Source organism: Sturnus vulgaris, chromosome 22 (assembly GCF_052056855.1).
Source record: "Sturnus vulgaris isolate bStuVul1 chromosome 22, bStuVul1.hap1, whole genome shotgun sequence".
Lineage (NCBI taxonomy): Eukaryota > Metazoa > Chordata > Aves > Passeriformes > Sturnidae > Sturnus > Sturnus vulgaris.
In genome coordinates, this window is record NC_142264.1 from 8,669,302 (window position 1) to 8,689,090 (window position 19,789).

Consider the following 19,789-nt stretch of genomic DNA (forward strand, 5'->3'; position numbering starts at 1 on the left):
GGTTCTGGAGCCAGTTTAGGAGGGCTCATTCCCCTTAAAGGAGTCACTGGTGGGGACTCCCCAGAGCTGGCACCTCCTGTCTGTCCCCATCCCTGCCTTGGGGTTCAGGTTCTCATTCCTCCTGCAGGGCTTGCTTTGGGCTTTCTTTTCCCTCTTCCAAAGGCTTTGGGAAGCAGTGAGGAGCAGCCAAGCTGCTGTCAGACCTCCCCCAGCCCTAGGGGTGTGTGGTCGGGGCTTGGGGAAGCCAGGGGAAGGGCAGAGCAGGGAGAAGAGTGGAAAAGGCTCCTCCAGAAGGGTCCTGCTGCTGGGGCAGGGTGGGATCCAAGCCCTGGCTGGTCCCTCCTGGCGGCCACCATGGTGGAGGGTGGGTGGCCACAGCAGCAGAGGCGGCTGCTGCACACTCCAGCCCTCACGAGAGCTCTCAGCTCTTGTTTATGTTCCTGGGATCATAAAAATTCCTGGGACAAATTCTTGGCTCCCTCAGGCAGGCTGTGTTTGGGATGGTGTAAATGCTGCTGGCCAAAAGGTGCTGGGGAGGGGCTGCACAGCTGGGGGGGCACGAGGTGTCCTTGGCCTGTTCCTCTCATGGAATCATGGAATGGTTTGGGTTGGAAGGAACCTTAAAGCTCATCCAGTGCCACCCCTGCCATGGCAGGGACACCTCCCACTGTCCCAGGCTGCTCCAGCCCCAATGTCCAACCTGGCCTTGGGCACTGCCAGGGATCCAGGGGCAGCCACAGCTGCTCTGGGCACCCTGTGCCAGGGCCTGCCCACCCTGCCAGGGAACAATTCCTGCTCAAAATCCACTCAAAATCTCTCCTAGTTTAAAAAAGCTGTCACTGGTGCCAGTGAAGTCCAGAACATCTGAGCATTGTCTGGTGCTGGGCTCTATGGGGTGGCTTCTTTCTTTCCCTCTGCCCTGTCCCATCTGGAGCCCCTGCTGGGTAGGGCTTGGTTCCTGACCCTGCAGATGGCCCTGGCAGGACCTTCTGGCAGCAGTGCCTCGAGGCAGGGAAATGGCAGAGCTGGGGCTGCAGGAGCAGCTGGAGAGCTCTGCTCCAAAATTCCACTCAGCTAGGGGAGCTGGAGTGGCTCAGTGTGTCCCAGGGGGGAGATGCCAGGGGCAGAGGTGTCACCAGAGGTGTGACCACATGCTGGATGAGCCATGCCTTGGAGCTTTCTTAGGGTCCCCCTCAAAGCATCACCCAGATGCACCAATTCAGGCACCAAAATTTGCAATGCCACGGGAGCTAATCCAGCAGAGACCCTCAGCACGGCCCTGGAGAAGAAACACCCACCCAGAGCACCATGGATGGAGCTCTCTGAGCTCCCCAGCACAGCTGTCCCCTCCCTGATCCCCTGTGCCTGTCCCTTCCCTGCAGGTTCCACTGGAGGACCACGTCATCTACTCAGGCAACATCTTCCAGTACATCGAGGAGAACAAGAAGTGGAGGAACCGTTTCTGCGTGGTGCCACACAACTATGGGCTGGTCCTCTACGAGAACAAACTGGTGAGTCCAACCCCCCTTCCCCCCTTCCACCCAGCCCCAGAGGGGCCATTCCCCACCCGGGGTCACCCCATCCATGACCATTTCTCCTGCCCAGGCCTATGAGCGGGAGCTGCCACCCCGGGTGCTGGTCAACAGCGCTGGCTACAAGATCCTCACCTCCGTGGAGCAGTACCTGGAGCTGGTCAACAACAGCCTGCCTGGTGAGCAGCCCCAGGGGACCTCTGCGTGGGTTTGGGGGGTGTGATCCCTGAGGACCTTCAGAAAAGGGTGATTATAGGGTGTTGTATCCTTGGGAATCCAGAAAAGGGTGATTTTGGGGTGCAGCATTCCTGAGGACCTTCAGAAATGGGTGATTGTAGAGTGTTGTATCCTTGGGAAGCTCTAGAAAAGGGTGATTTTTGGGGTGTTGTATCCTTAAGAAGTTCCGTAAAAGGGTAATAGTGGGATGTCCTATCCTTGGGAATCCAGAAAAGGGTAATTGTGGGGTGTTGTATCCCTAAGAAGCTCCAGAAAAGGGTGATTTTGGGGTGTAGCATTCCTGAGGACCTTCTGGAAAAGGTGGGTTAAGGGTGTAGCATCCTTAAAGACCTTCTGGAAGGGGTAGATTTGGGGTGTAGCATCCCTGGGTGATTTTGGGGTGTTGTATCCCTGAGGACCTTCAGAAAAGTGTGATTTTGGGGTGTTGTATCCCTGGGAACAAACTAGAAAAGGTGGGTTTGGGATGTAGCATCCTTAAAGACCTTCTGGAAGGGGTAGTTTTAGGATGTAGCATCTTTGAGGACCTTCAGAAAAGGGTGATTTTGGGGTGTAGCATTCCTAAGGACCTTCTCGAAAAAGATGGGACTGGGGCATTGTATCCTTGAAGACCTTCAGGAATGGGTTTTTTTGGGATATAGTATCCCTGGGCACCTTTGGGAAGTGGCAGTTTTGGGGTTGTAGGGAAGAACAGCCCTGTTCCTACAGTGGGGTGTGGGGTCTGTGCTGCCAGATCCTGCCACAGTTACCAGGGAAGGAGGGAGGGAGGGAGGGAGGATTCCAGGAAGGATTCTAGGAAGGGTTCAAGGAAGGATTCCAGGAAGGGTTCAAGGAAGGAAGGATTCCAGGAAGGAAGGAAAATGTGTCCATGGCTCCGTGAGAACCGCATTATTTTTAATTACTTTCAATTTTACTTTTAATTACTTTCAGTTGCACTTTTCAATTTTCATTCTGATCTCCTTTTCAGAAAAATGAGGCTCTTTTTACAGTTTGTTTGGGTTGTTTTTTTTTTTTAATGCCCTGGGAAGGAGCTGAAGGGTCTGTGTATCCCTGCTGGACACCCCCAGCCCTTCAGTTTCCCCATCCCTGTCTGTCCCCATCTCCCCCTCAAACCATGCACGCTTTTCCACAGGTGTGACCCCGAAATCGGGGCACTCTCCCATCCTGAAGTGCCCCACGGATTTCCCACTGATCCTGTGGCACCCCTATGCCCGGCACTATTATTTCTGTGTGATGACGGGCAAGGAGCAGGACAAGTGGCGGGCGGTGTTCCAGGACTGCGTGCGGCACTGCAACAACGGTGAGTGACACCTGGGGACACCAGCGCCCTCCTGCTGCACTCAGGGACCCCGCAGAGGCCACCTCGGGGGTTTTGGATAGATGGGATGGTTTGGAGCTCATGAGGAAGAGTTGTTGAGTAACTCTGGAGAAGGGAAAGATTAGGGGAGATCATTCCAGGGCTTAAAGGGGCTCCAGAAGAGCTGGAGAGGGATTTGGGATAAGGGCTGGAGGGACAGGACACAGGGAATGGCTTTAAGCTGAAGGATGATAGAATTAGATGGGATATTGGGCAGGAATTGTTCCCTGGCAGGGTGGGCAGGCCCTGGCACAGGGTGCCCAGAGCAGCTGTGGCTGCCCCTGGATCCCTGGCAGTGCCCAAGGCCAGGTTGGACATTGGGGCTTGGAGCAGCCTGGGACAGTGGGAGGTGTCCCTGCCATGGCAGGGGTGGCACTGGATGATTTTAATGTCTCTTCCAACCCAGACCAGTCTGGGATTCCTTGATTGAGCATCTCATCAATGCCAGCATCACCCCCAGCTCCTGGAGCATCCCTGTGCCCTGTTCCATCCTCTCCCCAGGAGCATACCTGCCCCGGAGTCAGCACAAAGCCTGGCTCCAGAGCTGCCCTGATGCCTATTTCCCATCCTGAGGGAGAAAATATTTATTAATTAAAGTCATCAAACCCCAGCCCCCCTCGAGGGCCGCCAGGGCTGTGGGCAGGAGGTGCAGAGCTGTGCAGCCAGCAGAGGCAGAGACTGCCTCCCACGTCAGTGATACTCTGGCAGGAAAACATGATTTTCCTGCTTGGCTGTGGCCTGGGCACTCCTGGGCTGAGCCCCAGGTCCTGGCCGTGCTTGGGATGGTGAGAAATTTCCTGAGGAAGGCGGTGCCAGAGCTGAAACCTGCTCAAAATTGAGTGTTTTAGTGGGCGTTCTAGACAGTGCCCAATTTCTAAATGCTTCTTTCATTCCTGGGAACTCTGGGTAGCTTCAGTTTTGCCAGAACTGCTGTAATAGGGTAGGCTCACACATTTCAATCCTCCCATGTCAGATGAAATCTCCCCAAAAACTGCTCTTTTCCTTTTTATTTTGTGCTGGGGGTCTCTGAGCTCGTTGGGCTGAATGTGCCCCCTCAGTGCAGCCATGGCCTGGGCTCCTTTGTGTGGGGCTGGGTGCTGTGACCCCTCATCCCCCTGAGGATCATTTCTGGAGGAGCTCAGCACCCCAGAACCCCCCGTGCTGGCTGGACCAGCGACTGTGACAGAACCAGTTGTGCAGAAAAGAGGGCTCGATCTCCTGCTAACAAAGCCCCAGTTTTTATCTCTAATTCCCCTCCCACCTGCTGGCTGCTGCTGTGGGACACAGGGGAGGTGTGAGCCCCTCCACCACCCCCTCTGCCAGCCACGGTCGTGCCAGAAAATCCTCTCCTGCCTCTCCTTGTCCTGAGCATGTGATGGAAAAGCCTTCCCAAGTGGGCAGTGGCCAAGGAGGGCTCGGTGCTGGGGCTTCTGCATTCCTCCAGCCCGGATTTGTCTGTGACATTGTTCTTCCTGCCCCTCTCTGCTCCTGGGAGCTCGGGGATCCTGTTTCATATTCCATGAAGGCTCTTTTGTTGGTGTAAAGCACTTTAGGTTGTATTTTTTTTCCCCTTAAATTAGAGGCTCTGTTTCTGCCTCTGTTGTGATTCGTGTGGGAATTTTCACCTCCCTTTCTCAGACTGTGTTTGTGTAACAGCTCTTCTGTAAGGACTGGGGATGTGCAGCTCTGTTCTGGTGTCCCTGGAGCCCCTGGCTGCTCCAAAACTGTCCCTTCTCCAGTCTGGTGTCACCTGGGGCTGGGCAGTGCCCACCCTGAGGGCTCTTGCCCCTTGTTGCAGGATGGTTTGAGTTAAAAGGGACATTAAAACCCATCCAGTGTCACCCCTGCCATGGCAGGGACATCTCCCACTGTCCCAGGCTGCTCCAAGCCCCAGTGTCCAACCTGGCCTTGGGCACTGCCAGGGATCCAGGGGCAGCCACAGCTGCTCTGGGCACCCTGTGCCAGCCCTGCCCACCCTGCCAGGGAACAATTCCTGCCCAATATCCCATCCAGCCCTGTCCTCTGGCAGTGGGAGCCATTCCCTGTGTCCTGTCCCTCCAGACCCTAAACCACCCATTAATGAAGGAAATTCATTAAATTTGCCCTGTGAAGTGGCACGGGGGCTTCTCAGAGCAGCCCTGCCAGGACAGGGCACAGGGCTGGGGACAAACTCAGGGATGGCCCCAGGCTCAGCCTGCAGTGAGTGACCTTGGGAAAGTTCTTGGGGGCAAATCCTGCCCCAGGCCCTGTAGGGACAGAAGGTGAGAAATTGTCCCACCTGGGAGGGATTGTGGATGGAGCAGCACCGACCCCTGGAAGCTCAGCCCAGCTCTGGCTCTCAGCAAGGACTGAGAAAGGAACAGATTTTACTTTCTCCGTGGTTTTTGTTTGTTGTTTTTTTTTTTTTTTTTTTTTTGACAGATTATAAAGCTGCCCCTTAGCAAAAGCTGCTTAGGCTTGGAGTTAATTGTAATCACCTTAGAAAAGTCTGTTTGCACTGGGAGAGATCTGCTTACTGCCCCGGGCTGTCCCTCTGGGACACCTGGCCGTGTCCCCAGCACTGCCAGGTGGTGTGGGACGTGTCAGCACTGCAGGGATGATCCCCTGGAACCTCCCAGCAGGCTCACCCTGGCTCACATCCCATCCTGATCCCCCCCTCCAGCCATGGGAAGGGGAGCTGCGGGTGGAGGGTTCTCTCCCAGGGGTGTTTCCCTGCCTGGGAGGGAGCTCCACAGCCCGGACAGGCTGGGACAAGGCAGGGACACGCATGGGACAGCTCCGGAGCTGTCTTGCCTGCCCACTGTCCCCATCTCCTCCTGGCTGGGGAGGCTCCCAGCCCTGCCCCTCCTCCTGAGGGTGCTGTGGCAGGGTGGGGGTGACACCTGAGCCCCCCTCGTGTGCAGTGACTCAGCCGGGACAGCCCAGCCCTGAGTCACTCCTGAGCCTCTTGGCCACTTTCCTCTTCCTTCCAAGCCACGCTGCTCCCTGCAGGGCCCCTCTTCCTCCAGCCCCTGCAGCTCGCCCATCCCACACTGCTGGGGGCTCACTGGGTGTGTGTGGTGTTGGGGGGCACTGAACCCCCCCATCCTGCTGAGCCTCTGCTCCTGCTGTGCCCTTGGAGCTCACTGAGCCCCCATGTCCCTGTGCACCATTTGGGGTCACTGAGCCCCCAGGTCCCCGTGCACCATTTGGGGTCACTGAGCCCCCATGTCCCTGTGCACCATTTGGGGTCACCGAACCCCCAGGTCCCCGTGCACCATTTGGGGTCACTCAGGCCCCAGTTCCCCGTGCACCATTTGGAGCTCACTGAGTCCCCAGGTCCCCGTGCACCATTTGGGGGTCACTCAGCCCCCACCCTACCCAGCCCCTGCTCCTGGTGCCTCCCTGCCCTCGGGGTGACTCTGGAGGGGACCACTCTGGACGTAGCAGGAGCCCCCCATCCTCTGTGCCCCCCAGCCTGTCAGGGACAGTGGCTTGGGACAGGTGACAGGTGACAATCCCGGTGACAATCCCTGGGGGCTCGCACGGCTCCGAGGGTGTGGGGGAAGCACACAGAGGTGGGCTGGGGGTGCTGGGCTGCCCCTCATTCCCAATCCCAGGCTGCTCACACGCATCCCCTCCGCAGGGATCTCCGAGGACTCCAAGGTGGAGGCTCCAGCCTTCACGGACGCCATCCGCATGTACCGGCAGTCCAAGGAGCAGTACGGCACCTGGGACATGCTCTGCGGCAACGAGACCCAGGTGAGCACCCGCACCCCAAACCGCGCTGGGAGGGCTGTGGGGGGCTCAGCAGGCTCCTCAAAATCCTCCTGCCTCCACAGGTCCTGAGCAACCTGGTGATGGAGGAGCTGCTGCCCGAGCTGAGGAGCACCATCGGGCCCCGGCTGAAGGGCAAAGCCCCGGAGCGCCAGCGGACCTGGATCCAGGTGTGGGGCTGGGGCTGCCCGAGGGGGTCCGCAGCGCTGCCCTCCCCCTGCCCTGCCTGGGGACCCTCCCTCCCTCCCCGCCGGGCTCGGTGCCCCCTTCTCCCGGCCCCTTCCAAAGAATCCGTCCTTTCTCCGCTGTGCCTTTTTAAAGCTCCTCCTGTGCCCCAGCCCTGCCCAGCGTCCCTGGGGCCGGGCGAGCAAACAGGAGGAAGCCCAGCCCCGGAGCGAAACCCGTCCTGGCTAAATTTAGCGAGCCATTTTTAGAGCAGCACGGGCTGAATCCAGCCCAAGCCCTTGCGAAAGACTGAGGGCTCTTCACAACTGCCTGTTAAAAGCCTTAAAGCCCGATAATTACCACCAGGCTCGTAATGGGCCACTTGAGCGGCCTGAAAACACACAAACGCTGCTTTTCCAGCGGCTGCGGTCTGGGAAGCCCGGGGGAGGGAGGAGGGGGAGGGCTCTGCATCCTGCCAGTCCCAACAGCCCCAAAATCGCAGCCTTTGGCAGCAAAGTGAGCGTCAAGCCTCAGCGACTCCATCCTGCTCTGGCACCCCGGGGAGGGTGAACAGGGCAGGGAACAGACTGCAGGGTGGGCTCACTTAGACCACCTCTATCCCTGAACTACCACTGTCCCTGGACCACCAGTCTGCAGCATCCCCAGACCTGCAGCATTTCCAGACATGCAGCATCCTCAGACCTTCAGCATCCCCAGATTTGCAGCATCCCCATACATGCAGCATTTCCAGACATGCAGCATTCCCGGACATGCAGCATTCCTGGACATGCAGCATCCCCAAACCTGCGGCATCCCCAGATCTGCAGCATTCCTGGACATGCAGCATTTCCAGACATGCAGCATCCCCAGATCTGCAGCAGTCCCAGCCCTACCTGGTGCTGTTGCCTGATGGAGGCAGCGCTCACCTCTCTGGCCCTCCAGCACCTCTTGGAAGCCATTTCTGCTCTGCAGCTGCTTCATCTCACCCAGCTGGGGGTCCTTGGTGTGGAAACCCCTGCCAGGCTGTGGGGAAGGGTCCTGTCAGGGCACAGGGGATGGCTCAGCAGGTCTTGCAGCCAGCTGGTGCTGCAGGTGATGGTTGGGGATGCAGCTGGAGGCGTGGGGGGGACTCTGACCCCCCCACCTGTGCCCCCAGGTGTCAGATGCTGTCTATAGGATGGTCTATGAGCTGGCCAAGGCCCAGTATGATGCAGCAGTGGCCAGATGTGAGCAGGAGCGGCCGCAGCTGGAGAGCACCATCCGCACGGACATGGACCAGATCATCACCTCCAAGGAGCACCTGGCCAGCAAGATCCGAGGTACAGCCCTGCAGGGATTTATGGGTGTGCCCACAGCTCCTGGGGTGGCTGTTCCCGGGGTGCAGAACCCTTGGGGAGTGCATGTCCTCACTGGCATTGTCCCAGGAGATCAGGGACAAGGTGGGCAGTCACCCCCCAAGCGTGGCAGTGGGGCAGGAATGGGTTCAGCACAGACCAGGGGCACTCTGCGGGAATTCCTTGTGTTATCCTGAAAGGGGGAGACTCCTCCTGGAGGGGCCTGGGAGCAGGGGCAGCTCGTCCTCCCTGGGGTGGGTTTAGGATGTGCTGTGAAGGGCTGGAAGGACAGAGGAGCCTCACCGTGCTTATCCCCGCCCTTTTCCAGCCTTTGTCCTGCCCAAGGCAGAGGTCTGTGTCCGTAACCACGTCCAGCCCTACATCTCCTCCATCCTGGAGGCCCTGATGACCCCCACGAGCCAGGGCTTTGCCGAGGTGAGGGAGGTGTTCTTCAAGGAGGTCACTGACATGAACATGAACGTCGTCAACGAGGGCGGCCTGGAGAAGCTGGTGGAGGTGAGAGCTGCTGCTGCTCCTGCCAGCCTAGGGGTGACAGGGCCAGTGCTGCTTCCACCCCCGGTGTGGGCAGCACTGAGAGACCCAGGCTGAGAAGATTCCAGCCGTGTGGGGTGGAATGTCCCTGCCCTGAGTACGTGCAGAGGCTGAGCTTGGCTTTGTCCCCAGTACATGGAGAAGCTCTCCCACCTGGCCTTCCACCCCGTGAAGATGCAGTCGTGCTATGAGAAGATGGACCAGCTGAAACTGGAGGGTCTGCAGCAGCGATTCGATGTCTCCAGCACGTCTGTCTTCAAGCAGAGGGCCCAGATCCACATGAGACAGGTGGGATGGGCACCAGGGTCCTCCCCTGTCCCTCTGAGCTGGGAACAGAGGTTTGGGGAGCCCAGGCTGGTCCAACCCAGGCTGGGATATCCATGCTGTCTCGAAGGGTGGATGATGGAGCCCCTTTGGTCAGGGCCCATGGTGGGCTTGGGCATCCTGGCACAGCTGCCCCTTTGCCACCAAGCCCACTGGCACCAGCAAGGCCAGTGAGCCAATTCTGGGGTCTGATCCAGCCTAACCTGGAGCGGGATGTAGGAGGATGAGGGGGTACAACACCAGCTTTGAGCACCCTCTTCTCCCAACACCCTTGATCCTCGGGGTGAGGGCTGTGGATGCCATGCTGGGCTGTCAGGGATTTCTCCAGAGTGAAGGCTCTTGGCCTGTTGGATATTGGCAGGAATTGTTCCCTGGCAGGGTGGGCAGGGCTGGCACAGGGTGCCCAGAGCAGCTGTGGCTGCCCCTGGATCCCTGGCAGTGCCCAAGGCCAGGTTGGACATTGGGGCTTGGAGCAGCCTGGGACAGTGGGAGGGGTCCCTGCCATGGCAGGGGTGGCACTGGATGATGCTTAATGTCCTTTCCACCCAAACCAGAGTGGGGTTCTGTGCTAAGTCTCATCTCAGTGTGCCCCAAGAGCCCCCTGCCCGCCCTTTGGGTACCCCCACACTGACCACATGTCTCTGGCTGCAGCAAATGGACGATGCTGTGTACACCTTCGAGACACTGCTGCACCAGGAGCTGGGCAAGCTGCAGGGCAAGGACGACCTGTGCAAATCCATCCAGCGCATCCTCGAGAGGGTGCTCAAGGTGAGGCAGGGGTCAGGGCCTTGGTGGCTTTGTTCCAGGGCCAGGGAAGAGGCCAGGAGTGATGGTACCTATTTCAATGAGTCTTCTGGGGAAATACTTGTTTTTATTGAGGTTCTCATGGGTTTTGCTGGGGGCAGTCAAGTGGGAAATCAGCTGGAGGAGCCAGGTCCCCTCTGAGCACATCTGTAAAAGCTCCCCAGGGTTCAGATTGCCCCTCAAACCCTCCTGCAGCCAGCAGTGCAAGAGCTGGCTCCTACCCGGGCTCAGAAACACTGGGAAACAGCTGGAGAGAGGGATGTGAGGCCAGAGGGCCTGTTCATGCCTGTGCAGATGGGTTGGGGGGCACATCTCAAGGATTTGTGCCCATGGGCAGGGGGCTGCCAGCCCACAGCCCTCGGTGACCTGGGGCACCCTCTCACCCTGCAGAAATTTGACTATGACAGCAGCACTGTGAGGAAGAAGTTCTTCAGAGAGGCCCTGCTGCAAATCACCATCCCCTTCCTGCTGAAAAAGCTGGCACCCACCTGCAAGGGGGTAAGAGGGGAAAAAAGTCTGGGATGTGGAGAAGGTGGGGAAGGGCTGTCCACCCCCGTGCAGGGGCTGGAGCATCCATTTCCCCCAGCCTGCTGGGCTGAGCCATATTTCCCCTGGCAGGAATTAGCCAAGTTTCAGGAGCTGATCTTTGAGGACTTTGCCAGCTTCATCCTGGTGGAGAACACCTACGAGGAGGTGGTGCTGCAGTCAGTGATGAAAGACATCATGCAAGGTAGGGTCCTGTGGCACTGTGTGAGGAGGGGTGACCCTCTGCACGGGGCTGGGGGCTGTGTGAGGAGGGGGTAACCCTCTGCAGGGGGCTGTACAGGAAGGGGGTGACCCTATGACAGGGGCTGGATAAGGAGGAGTGTTCCCATGCAGAGTCAGCTGGGGGCTGTACAGGGAGGGGTGACTGTGCTGGGGGCTGTATGAGGAGGGGTGACCCCGTGCAGGGTGCAGGGGGTGCCCCAGAAGCAGCTTTCCCACCAGGCTTCCCCACTGGCAGGGCTGAGCAGTGGGTGGGATGCTGACCCCTCTCCCAGCTCCAGCCACCTCTCCCACCACCCACGGGGAGGACTGGGCAAGGTGCCCCAAGCCTGGCAGTGCCCACAGCCCCCCTGACCCGTCCCTCCCTGTCCCCAGCTGTGAAGGAGGCGGCCGTGCAGCGGAAGCACAACCTGTACAGGGACAGCATGGTGATGCACAACAGCGATCCCAACCTGCACCTGCTGGGCGAGGGGCTGGCCATCGACTGGAGCGAGGAGTACAGCGGGCAGCCCGAGGCCGAGCGGCGCCGCAGGGCCAAGCAGGTGGTGTCGGTCATCCAGGACGACGAGGGGGCCCTGCCCTACGGGGCCGAGGCACTGCTGCAGCCCGGCTCCCCCGAGGCACGGCAGCCAGAGGAGGCACAGCCCGGGCTGCCCCCCAGCCCCGGGGATGCGGTGAAGGAGATCCGGGAGGCGCTGGCACAGGAGAGCCTCGGGGATGGCGCAGCACAGGAGCGGCTGATGAACGGCACCGACAGCGGTGGTGCCAGCGAGGAGGGGGCGTTGCTGCCCGGGGCTGCCCAAGGGGATGGCACACAGCAAGGTCCAGCCCGTGACGGGGATGGGGTGCACTGTGTGACATCACCAGCACCTGCAGCTGAGATCCCATCAGGGACTGGGGGAGAATGTGCCACACCAGCATTGTCACCTGTCCCTGGAGCCGAGGTCCCATCAGGAACCGGGACACGCCGGGCTGCACCAGCACCGCCTGTGCCTGGAGCTGAAGTGTCAGCAGGGGGACAGTGTGCCACACCAGCATTGTCACCTGTCCCTGGAGCTGAGGTCCCAGCAGGGACTGGGGGACAGCGTCCTGGACCAGCATCACCTGTGCCCAGAGCTGATGCCCCATCAGAGGCTGAGGTGCCCCACCCCACACCAAGATCATCCGTGCCAGCTTCCCCCGTGTCTGGAGCTGATGTCCCATCAGGGGCTGGGGGACAACATCCTGGACCAGCATCACCTGTGCCCAGAGCCGATGTCCCATCAGAGGCTGAGGTGCCACACGCCACACCAAGATCATCCGTGCCAGCATCCCCCGTGCCCGGAGCTGAACCCCCATCAGTGTCCGGCGTGCCACAGGCCACAGCAGCAGCAGCCAGCCCCCGAGCCGATGTCCCAGCAGAGGCCGAGGTGCCCCATGTCACAGCAGCACCACCTGGAGCCCAGAGCCCATCACCGGCGTGTCAGCAGCACGGTGACAACGAGACAGGCGAGCACGGGGAGCGCAGCCCCCCGCAGGCCAGGGCCAGCACAGAGAGCAGTGAGGGGGTGCAGACTGAGTTCTAGCCCCAGCCCCCTGCCATGGACTGGCCCCGGTGACCCTGGGGCTGGGGGAGGGGGGTAGGACCCCCGGGATGGAGAGCAGCACCGCGGGAGAGGGAGGGGATGGGGACACCAAGACCTTACTGCGGGGGTCCCGCTGCCCTGGGGGGCTGCCCACAGCCACAGCCCCAGCTGGGCCCGACTGGGGGTGGCCCCAGTGTGGCACGGGGCATCCCTGCGCTCTGCTCTGTCCTTCTTCTGCCTTATTTTCTTTTCTACTGAGGAGATGCTTTTACTGAAGAGCTTTATCTGCCCCCCACACCAGTGCCGGGGGGGGGGGGGGGGGCTGGCACTAGCCCTGCTGAGGGTGGGGGTGCAGGACGCTCCTGGCTGTCCCCAGGGTTGTCCCTGCCCCAGTCTGGGGGGGTTCCTGGGAGCCTGCCCCACTGCCATCCCCCCCGGCCGGCTCCGGGAGCACCAGTGGAGTGGGGGCTGCAGGGGATGATGGAAAACAGGATGGCAAATGGGGACAGGACAGGGACAGCAATGCTGGGGGGCTTGAGCCACTGCCGAGGGGAAGAAGCATGGGCTGCTGGTGCCTAGGCTGGGCTTACAGCACCCAGGCCGGGCTCACAGCACCCAGGCCGGGCTCACAGCATCCAGAGCTCATCCCCACCCATCCTCACCCCAGGATCTTCTAGGAGCTATTTTAGGTTCAGAGTTCAGTCCCTGGGAGAAGGTGGCATTCATGCCGTGTCCCAGCTGTGCCTGGCAGGACTGGGATAATTGCAGGCTCAGCTTGCTGTGCAGTGGAGAGATCCCAGCCCTGACCCTCCAGATCTCCTCAGCACCTTCCATGGATGGTTTGTCCAGCTTTGCAGATTTTGGCACCTGCTGAGATGGCTGAGCAAAGAGCAGGGGTTTGCTGACCCCATCTGTCACAGGGATGGGGACAGGACTGCTGCAGCCCCCACACAGTGATGCCAAAAGAGGTGCTGAGGGTCTGCAGGACTCCTGGGTGTGACACCTGGAGCAGGGACCAGCACCCCAACACCCACCTGTGCTCAGGTGCCACCTGCCTCAGAAGGGGAATGGCCAGCCTAACCCACTCAGGGGGGCCCCCAAAGATGCCTTGGGAGGCTCCCCTTCAAAGTGCCTTTCTCTGTGAATTTCAAACCTGTCTCTTCCAGGATATTTTATTAAGAAAGTTATACAAATGTTTAAAGATATGCTTATAATAAATAATAAAATGGAAAAGCTTTATTTAAAGCCAGAGGAGACTCTCCTTATTTCTGACCTCCTCTCCAGTCCCACTGTGACCCAGGGGTGTCACATCCTGAGCCCACCCAGCAGTGACACAAAGCAGGAGTGGAGCTGAGATGATTTTATTAAAAGGGGTGTCCTGAGGAAGCAGCAAGAGGCACCTGGAGCAGCATTTCCCCCCTGGCACAGCCACACCAGCGGCTCAGGGGCTGCTCCAGCCCCATCCCTGAAGCACTGCACAGGAGCAGGGTGGGGTGGCAGGACCCCCCCAGTGTCCCCAAAGGCACTGTGTGAAGAAGGGCTTGGTGCAGGGCAGCTCTGGGCAGGGCAGGAGGGCAGGGGTCCCTGTCCCCAGCTTGTCCCCTCCCCGAGCAAGTCACCGGATCGTTCCCGTTCCAGCCAGGATGAACCTCCTCGAAGAGCAGGGAGGGGGAGGAAATGCCAGCACTCCCCCTGCTGTCATCACCCGGACAAAGGTCCCTGAGAGCCGGGGGACAGCCACCAGCCGAGGCCGGTGGCAGCGTGGTGAGTGCTGGCCATGGGGCTCCCCATCCCCAGAGCGGGGCCAGCCCCCAGCAAGTCCTTGGGGTTCTGTGTCCCACCGAGCACGGGGACAAAGCCAGACCCAGCAGAAGTGAGAGCAGCTATTCCAGACAAAGGAGCAGGAGGTGGGACACGTGTGCCACCAGGGCAGGGGGCCCTAGCCCCGGCCGAGCAGGGGGTACACCATGAAATAGCCCAGCGTGGAGCCAGCGATGGCCCCCAGGAAGATCCAGGCGTTGTAGGACATGACAGCCAACATCACCATATAGCCCAGCACCACCTGCAGCACGTGGAACAGCGTCTGGGCCACGTGGAACCAAAACCACCTGCGGAAGGAGATGGGAAATGCCATCAACCAGGGGCTGGGGCAGCTGGAATCACCTCCCACCGGGAGCCTGGAGTGGGCAGAGCGGGTTTGGGGAGCAGGGAGAGGGGTGGGGGCTGCAAACAGCAGCTCAGGGGGAAATCCTGCTCCAAAATCAATGAGGCTGGCAGTAACAGCAGCCTCAGGAATAATCTGGGATTAAATACAGGAGGAAAAATCCTGGGCTTGGCTCCAAAGGAAGGAACTGCCAGGGCCAGGCTTGTGGGATATCCCCAAACCAGTAGGACCCTCCTGCACCCACAACAGCCCCTGGGAGGGGAACATGAGACTCTAGCCACCACCCTGGACATCTCCCAGAGGGTCTGGGCTGCCCCTGGAGCCATCCCAGGCTGTACACACCCCCCTTCCCTGGGAGCCCACAACTCCTCCTCACAGCCCTTCTCCCCTCTGTGCTGGCCACGGGGCCACAGAGCCACCCCTGAGCCCCCCAGGTGAGTGCCAGGAGGGTCCCTGTGGTACCTGCCCTGTGCAGAGCTGTTGTCCCTGCTGTCCCCGCTGTCCCCCTCCTGGGGCTGGGTCAGGGCCTCCTGGCTGAGGCTGCGGGGCAGGGCCAGCAGTGCCCGCTGCAGCAGCACTGCCTTGCCCATCTTCACAGCCTCGTAGAGCACAGACAGCAGCAGGATCACCAGCACCGAGAGCACCATCCCTGCAGGAGAAACATCCCAACACTGCCCATGCAAGGGGAGAGGCTGTGGGGCTCACAGGGGCACAGCAGCACCCAGCACGGGCTGTTTGGGAATATCCACGGGGTGAGGTGGAGGGCTCCTGGCACTGGGGTTGGGCAGCAGGGTTGTTAAATGTCAGGAAATGATGTATTTAGCTTTTTAATTCACAGAATGAGGTTGGAAAAGCCCTTTGAGATCAACCTGTGACCTCAGTCAACACCACCCTTTCACCCAGACCATGGCACTGAGTGCCCCATCCAGTCCTTCCTTAACACCTCCAAGGACAGTGACTCCACCACCTCCCTGGGCAGCCCCTTCCAACGCCCCTTCTGTAAAGAAATTTTTTCCTAATGTCCAGCCTAAACTTCTCCTGGCTCAGCTTAAGGCTGTGTCCTCTTGTCCCAGAGAGCTGCTGTGAAACAAATAGGCAGCTTTGCATCAACTCCATGAAAAACGTGGGAGTTAAAACATGATGTTGGGATAATCATGAAAAACAGAAAGAAAAGTGTAAAAGTGGGAAGCTGAGCCATCCCTGAGTGATCTGGAGGGTTGGCAGGCTGAGGGGGGGGCTTCACACAGTTCCCTGTTTGTTGCTCTTGGCTTGGGAGGATCAAGCACTGCCCTGGGCATGCCCAGGGCTCAGCAGGACAGGGCAGGTCCTGCCAAAAAGTGCTCCAGGAGCCGTGGGGTGAAGGCTGTGAGGAGCCCAGAGCTCTGCCCAGAGCTCTGCCCAGAGCTCTGCAGGGAGTGGAGGGATGGATGGATGGATGGATGGATGGATGGATGGATGGATGGATGGATAGGGATGTCCCAGTGCTGGCAGCCTACCTGTGGGGCTGTGCACATTCCAGAAGTCAAAGAGCAGCACTGCTGTGTCCGAGAAGTAGAAAGTCATCTGGAAAAGAAAGGGGAAGGGGCTGTGCTGGAGCTCCTTGGGGTGATGGGTGCCCACACTGTCAGCAGGAAACCCCCATCCTGGGATGCTCATCTGGGAATTCACCAAATGGTGCAAGTTTTTTTCCCCAGTTCTGAAATGGGAAGAGGAACTTGCACAGACAATCACAGTCACGCTGCCTGAGTTGAACTCCTCCCGTGATCTCCAGCAGGACAAGTTTCACCCCCAGCAGCAGCTCCTGTGCGTGTCTGGGCTGGGACAAAAAGCCAGTTTACCCTCGTGACAAAGAAAGATGAATCTAGGGCTTCATCCACGTGGATTGGGGGAGGGAAGGTCCCTGGGGACAGGTGGAGGCTGAGGGGAAGCTGGAGGGGCAGAGCCTCTGCCTCCTGCACTGCCAGGACACTCAAAAACTCAACACCAAGGCACCCAGAGCCTCAAATGTGAGCACCCAACAATGGGGGCCAGGTCCAGGGGTGCCTCCTTGGCAGAGGAACATCAATCCCAACACTGCCAGGCCCTACAAAGGCACCACCCCTCCTCCTTCACCCCGCTGGAACAGGAGGAGCAGGAATTGCTCTTGTGCAACATCGGCTGCAGAGCTCATACCCAGCTGCCACATCTTGCTCAAAAGGTGGAATTTTGTTGGTTTTTCCGTGCTCCCTTTGGTGAATCTCTCTAGGAGGCGTTTGTGGAGCTCATGGCTGCTCCTCTCCTGCATGGATCCATGTTTGGATCCGTGTTTAGCTGCTCTTTCCTGCCTTTTCCAACACCAGCAGAGGCGACTGACAGGAGCAGGATCAGCCTCAGCCAGAAATACCATCCAATGCCCTGTGGGTGTTCAGGCCACAGCCCGGCTCCAATTACACCCCTCGGCCCTTGTTACCCAAAGCACATTAGCTCATGTAATTGGCTCACCCTTTCAAGCCTCCTTTGGCCACAGATTAATGATAATTAGCCTTTAAATGAAACTATTTCTCCTTTACAGGCTTCACCCACAGGTCTGCAGTGTGGTGGAAGGAGCAGGTTACAGTTTTAGGGATGGGGACAGAAATGATGGGAGAACCAGACTCATTAACTTTGGAAAAGCCCTCTAAGATCATGAAATCCAAACATTAACCCAGCACTGCCAAGGTCCCCACTAAACCCTGTCCCACCTCTCTATGTTTCTTGAACAATTCCAGGGATGGTGATTCCACCCCTTCCCTGGGAGCCTGTTCCAGAGATCCAGAAGATCCCTCTGCTGCCCAGCCTGGGGTGGAGTCACGTTTTTGGGTGTGACACCAAAAGGATGCTCCTTGGGCCAACAGCTCCTCTCCTACAGTGCTGCCACAGAAAGATTTATTGGTGAGTGAAGGCCAGGAGGGTAAAATCCTAAAAATTTCTGCATTCTTCCCAACAGGGAAGAGCCAGGGAGATGTGCCAGGCTCAGGGATGTTGTTCAGAGGGAGAGGATCCTGTCCTCCCCCACCTGCCCACGCAGCAGGGATTGAGCAGGAGCCCAGGTGAGGCTGCGCCCAGCTCCTCCCCCGCAGGAATTCACACCAGGAAAAAAAACACTGCTGGGAAACCTCAACGTGCAGTTAGGGCTGGATCCGCTGCAGTTTTGGGGTTATTTTTAGCAAAACCAGGGGTGCCTGCACAAAGCAGTGCCAGGCTGCAGCCCAGCCTGCTGCTCCAGTCCAGCTGGGATGCCTGATCCCACACTTTGGGATAAAGCTGCCTTCCTGCAGCACCCCCACCCCACCTGGAGCAGCACAGCATCCCAAACTGGGGACACACTGCCCGTGGGGGTGTCCCCAAACTGGGATCCTCCTCCTGGTGTCACCCTCCAGGCCTTGCTGGTTCAGGGGGCTGCTGCTAATAAACCAAGGGGTCTGGGAGCCTTAAATATCAAACAGAACCGTGGCATGATTTGGGTTGGGAGGGATCTGAAAGCTCATCTTGTCCCATCTCCTGCCATGGGCAGGGACACCTTCCACTATCCCAGGCTGATCCAAGCCCCGTCCAACCTGACCCTCGACTCTGCCTGGGAGATTTATGGAGTTCTGGGGAAGATTCATGGGGTTCCAAAGAGGATTTGTGGGGTTCCAGAGGGGATTTAAGGGGATCCAGAGAGGACTAAAGGGGTTCCAGGGAGGATTCATAAGTTTCTAGGGAGATTTAAGGGCTTCCAGAGTGAATTCTCGGGGTTTCAGAGGGGGATCATGGGCTTCCAGGGATATTTAACGGGTTCCGGGGGGGATTCACGGGACTCCAGGGTGGATTCTCGGGGTTCCAGGGGGAATTTATGGGATTTTAGAAGGGACTCACGGGATTCCACAGTGGAATCACTGGGGGATCCGTGGGGGATTCGCGGGGTTCCAGAACAGAATCGCGGAGTTCAAGGGGGATTCTAGAGTGGAATCACGGGGTTCCAGGGAGATTTAAGGGGATCCAGAGGGGATTCTCGGGGTTCTAGGAAGGATTCTCGGGGTTCCAGGGGGGAATCACAGGGTTCCCGGGGGGATTTCCGGAGTTCCAGGAAGGTGTCCCGGTCCCGGCCGTGCCGTGCCCGCCCCGCCCCGGGCTCACCTGCATGGTGCCGGTGGCAGCGGGCGCGGGGCCCGGCGCGGGGCTGATGTCCCGGAGCTGTCCCGGGGCTGTCCCGGGGCTGTCCCAGAGCTGTCCCGGAGCTGTTCCCGGGCTGTCCCGGGGCTGTCGCGCCGATGTCGCGGCGCTGTCGCAGCAGCGCGGGGCTCCCCGGGAGCTGTAGTGCGGCCGGGCCGGGGCGGTGCCGTGTGTGTCCCCTCCTCCTCCATTCCCTATCAGTGCCGTGTGTGTCCCCGCCTCCCCCATCCCTTGTCACTGCCATGTCTGTCCCTCCCTCTATCCCCTGTCACTGCCGTGTGTGTCCCCTCCTCCTCTCCCCGGGCACAGCGCGTCCCGGCCCCTCCGCGCTCGGGGTTTCGCTTTCCCTTCGCTCCTGGCTCCATCCGCTTTCCCCCCGCCCCATCCCAGTCCCGGAGCTGATCCAAAGCGCCCAAGGGATTTTCTGCTGGTCCCCTCCCCACCCTAAAAATGCTGAAAGTTTTTTAGGGGTGTTCAGCTTAGAGAGGAGAAGGATCCTGGGAGAGCTCAGAGCCCCTGCCAGGGCCTAAAGGGGCTCCAGGAGAGCTGGAGAGGGACTGGGGACAAGGGATGGAGGGACAGGACACAGGGAATGGCTCCCACTGCCAGAGGGCAGGGCTGGATGGGATATTGGGCAGGAATTGTTCCCTGGCAGGGTGGGCAGGCCCTGGCACAGGGTGCCCAGAGCAGCTGTGGCTGCCCCTGGATCCCTGGCAGTGCCCAAGGCCAGGTTGGACATTGGGGCTGGGAGCAGCCTGGGACAGTGGGAGGGGTCCCTGCCATGGCAGGGGTGGCACTGGATGGTCTCTAAGCTCTATTCCAACCCAAACCATTTAGCATTCTAGGATTTTACTTTCCCCAGAGACAAGCAGGACAAAGGGGAACTTTCCTCCCAGCTGTGACTAGAAGCACACAGGTCACAGCTCAGTGCTGGAACATTCCAACCATCCCCATTACACCTGGGACAGGGAGTGCTGAGCTGCCCCTTCCTCAGTTTCCCCAAGTACCAGCAGGTGCAGATGCCCACAAAGGCACCCAGTGCTACAGGGCCTGGCTCTACACCA

General features: G+C 59.3%; 2 protein-coding genes across 2 annotated transcripts in view; one reads left to right on the forward strand and one right to left on the reverse strand.

Moving 5' to 3' along the window:
- NIBAN2 (niban apoptosis regulator 2) overlaps positions 1–13,637 on the forward strand; it is a 29,108-nt gene extending 15,471 nt beyond the window's left edge. The window contains exons 3-14 of the mRNA XM_088177360.1: positions 1,383–1,511; positions 1,606–1,711; positions 2,899–3,066; positions 6,749–6,864; positions 6,945–7,049; positions 8,201–8,363; positions 8,707–8,894; positions 9,063–9,218; positions 9,906–10,022; positions 10,449–10,556; positions 10,677–10,788; positions 11,199–13,637. Coding sequence (XP_088033486.1) covers positions 1,383–1,511; positions 1,606–1,711; positions 2,899–3,066; positions 6,749–6,864; positions 6,945–7,049; positions 8,201–8,363; positions 8,707–8,894; positions 9,063–9,218; positions 9,906–10,022; positions 10,449–10,556; positions 10,677–10,788; positions 11,199–12,388 — 2,658 coding nt within the window. The 3' untranslated portion in view covers positions 12,389–13,637. The remainder of the gene's footprint in view (positions 1–1,382; positions 1,512–1,605; positions 1,712–2,898; positions 3,067–6,748; positions 6,865–6,944; positions 7,050–8,200; positions 8,364–8,706; positions 8,895–9,062; positions 9,219–9,905; positions 10,023–10,448; positions 10,557–10,676; positions 10,789–11,198) is intronic.
- A 96-nt stretch (positions 13,638–13,733) lies between these two features.
- SLC31A2 (solute carrier family 31 member 2) lies at positions 13,734–18,908 on the reverse strand. Its single transcript, XM_014881076.2, has 4 exons — positions 18,690–18,908; positions 16,049–16,115; positions 15,015–15,201; positions 13,734–14,496 (listed from the first exon to the last, which is right to left on the reverse strand). Exons 1-4 carry the CDS (start codon positions 18,693–18,695, stop codon positions 14,328–14,330), a joined length of 429 nt encoding a protein of 142 aa, XP_014736562.2. The 5' UTR covers positions 18,696–18,908; the 3' UTR covers positions 13,734–14,327.
- Positions 18,909–19,789: the final 881 nt, after the last annotated feature.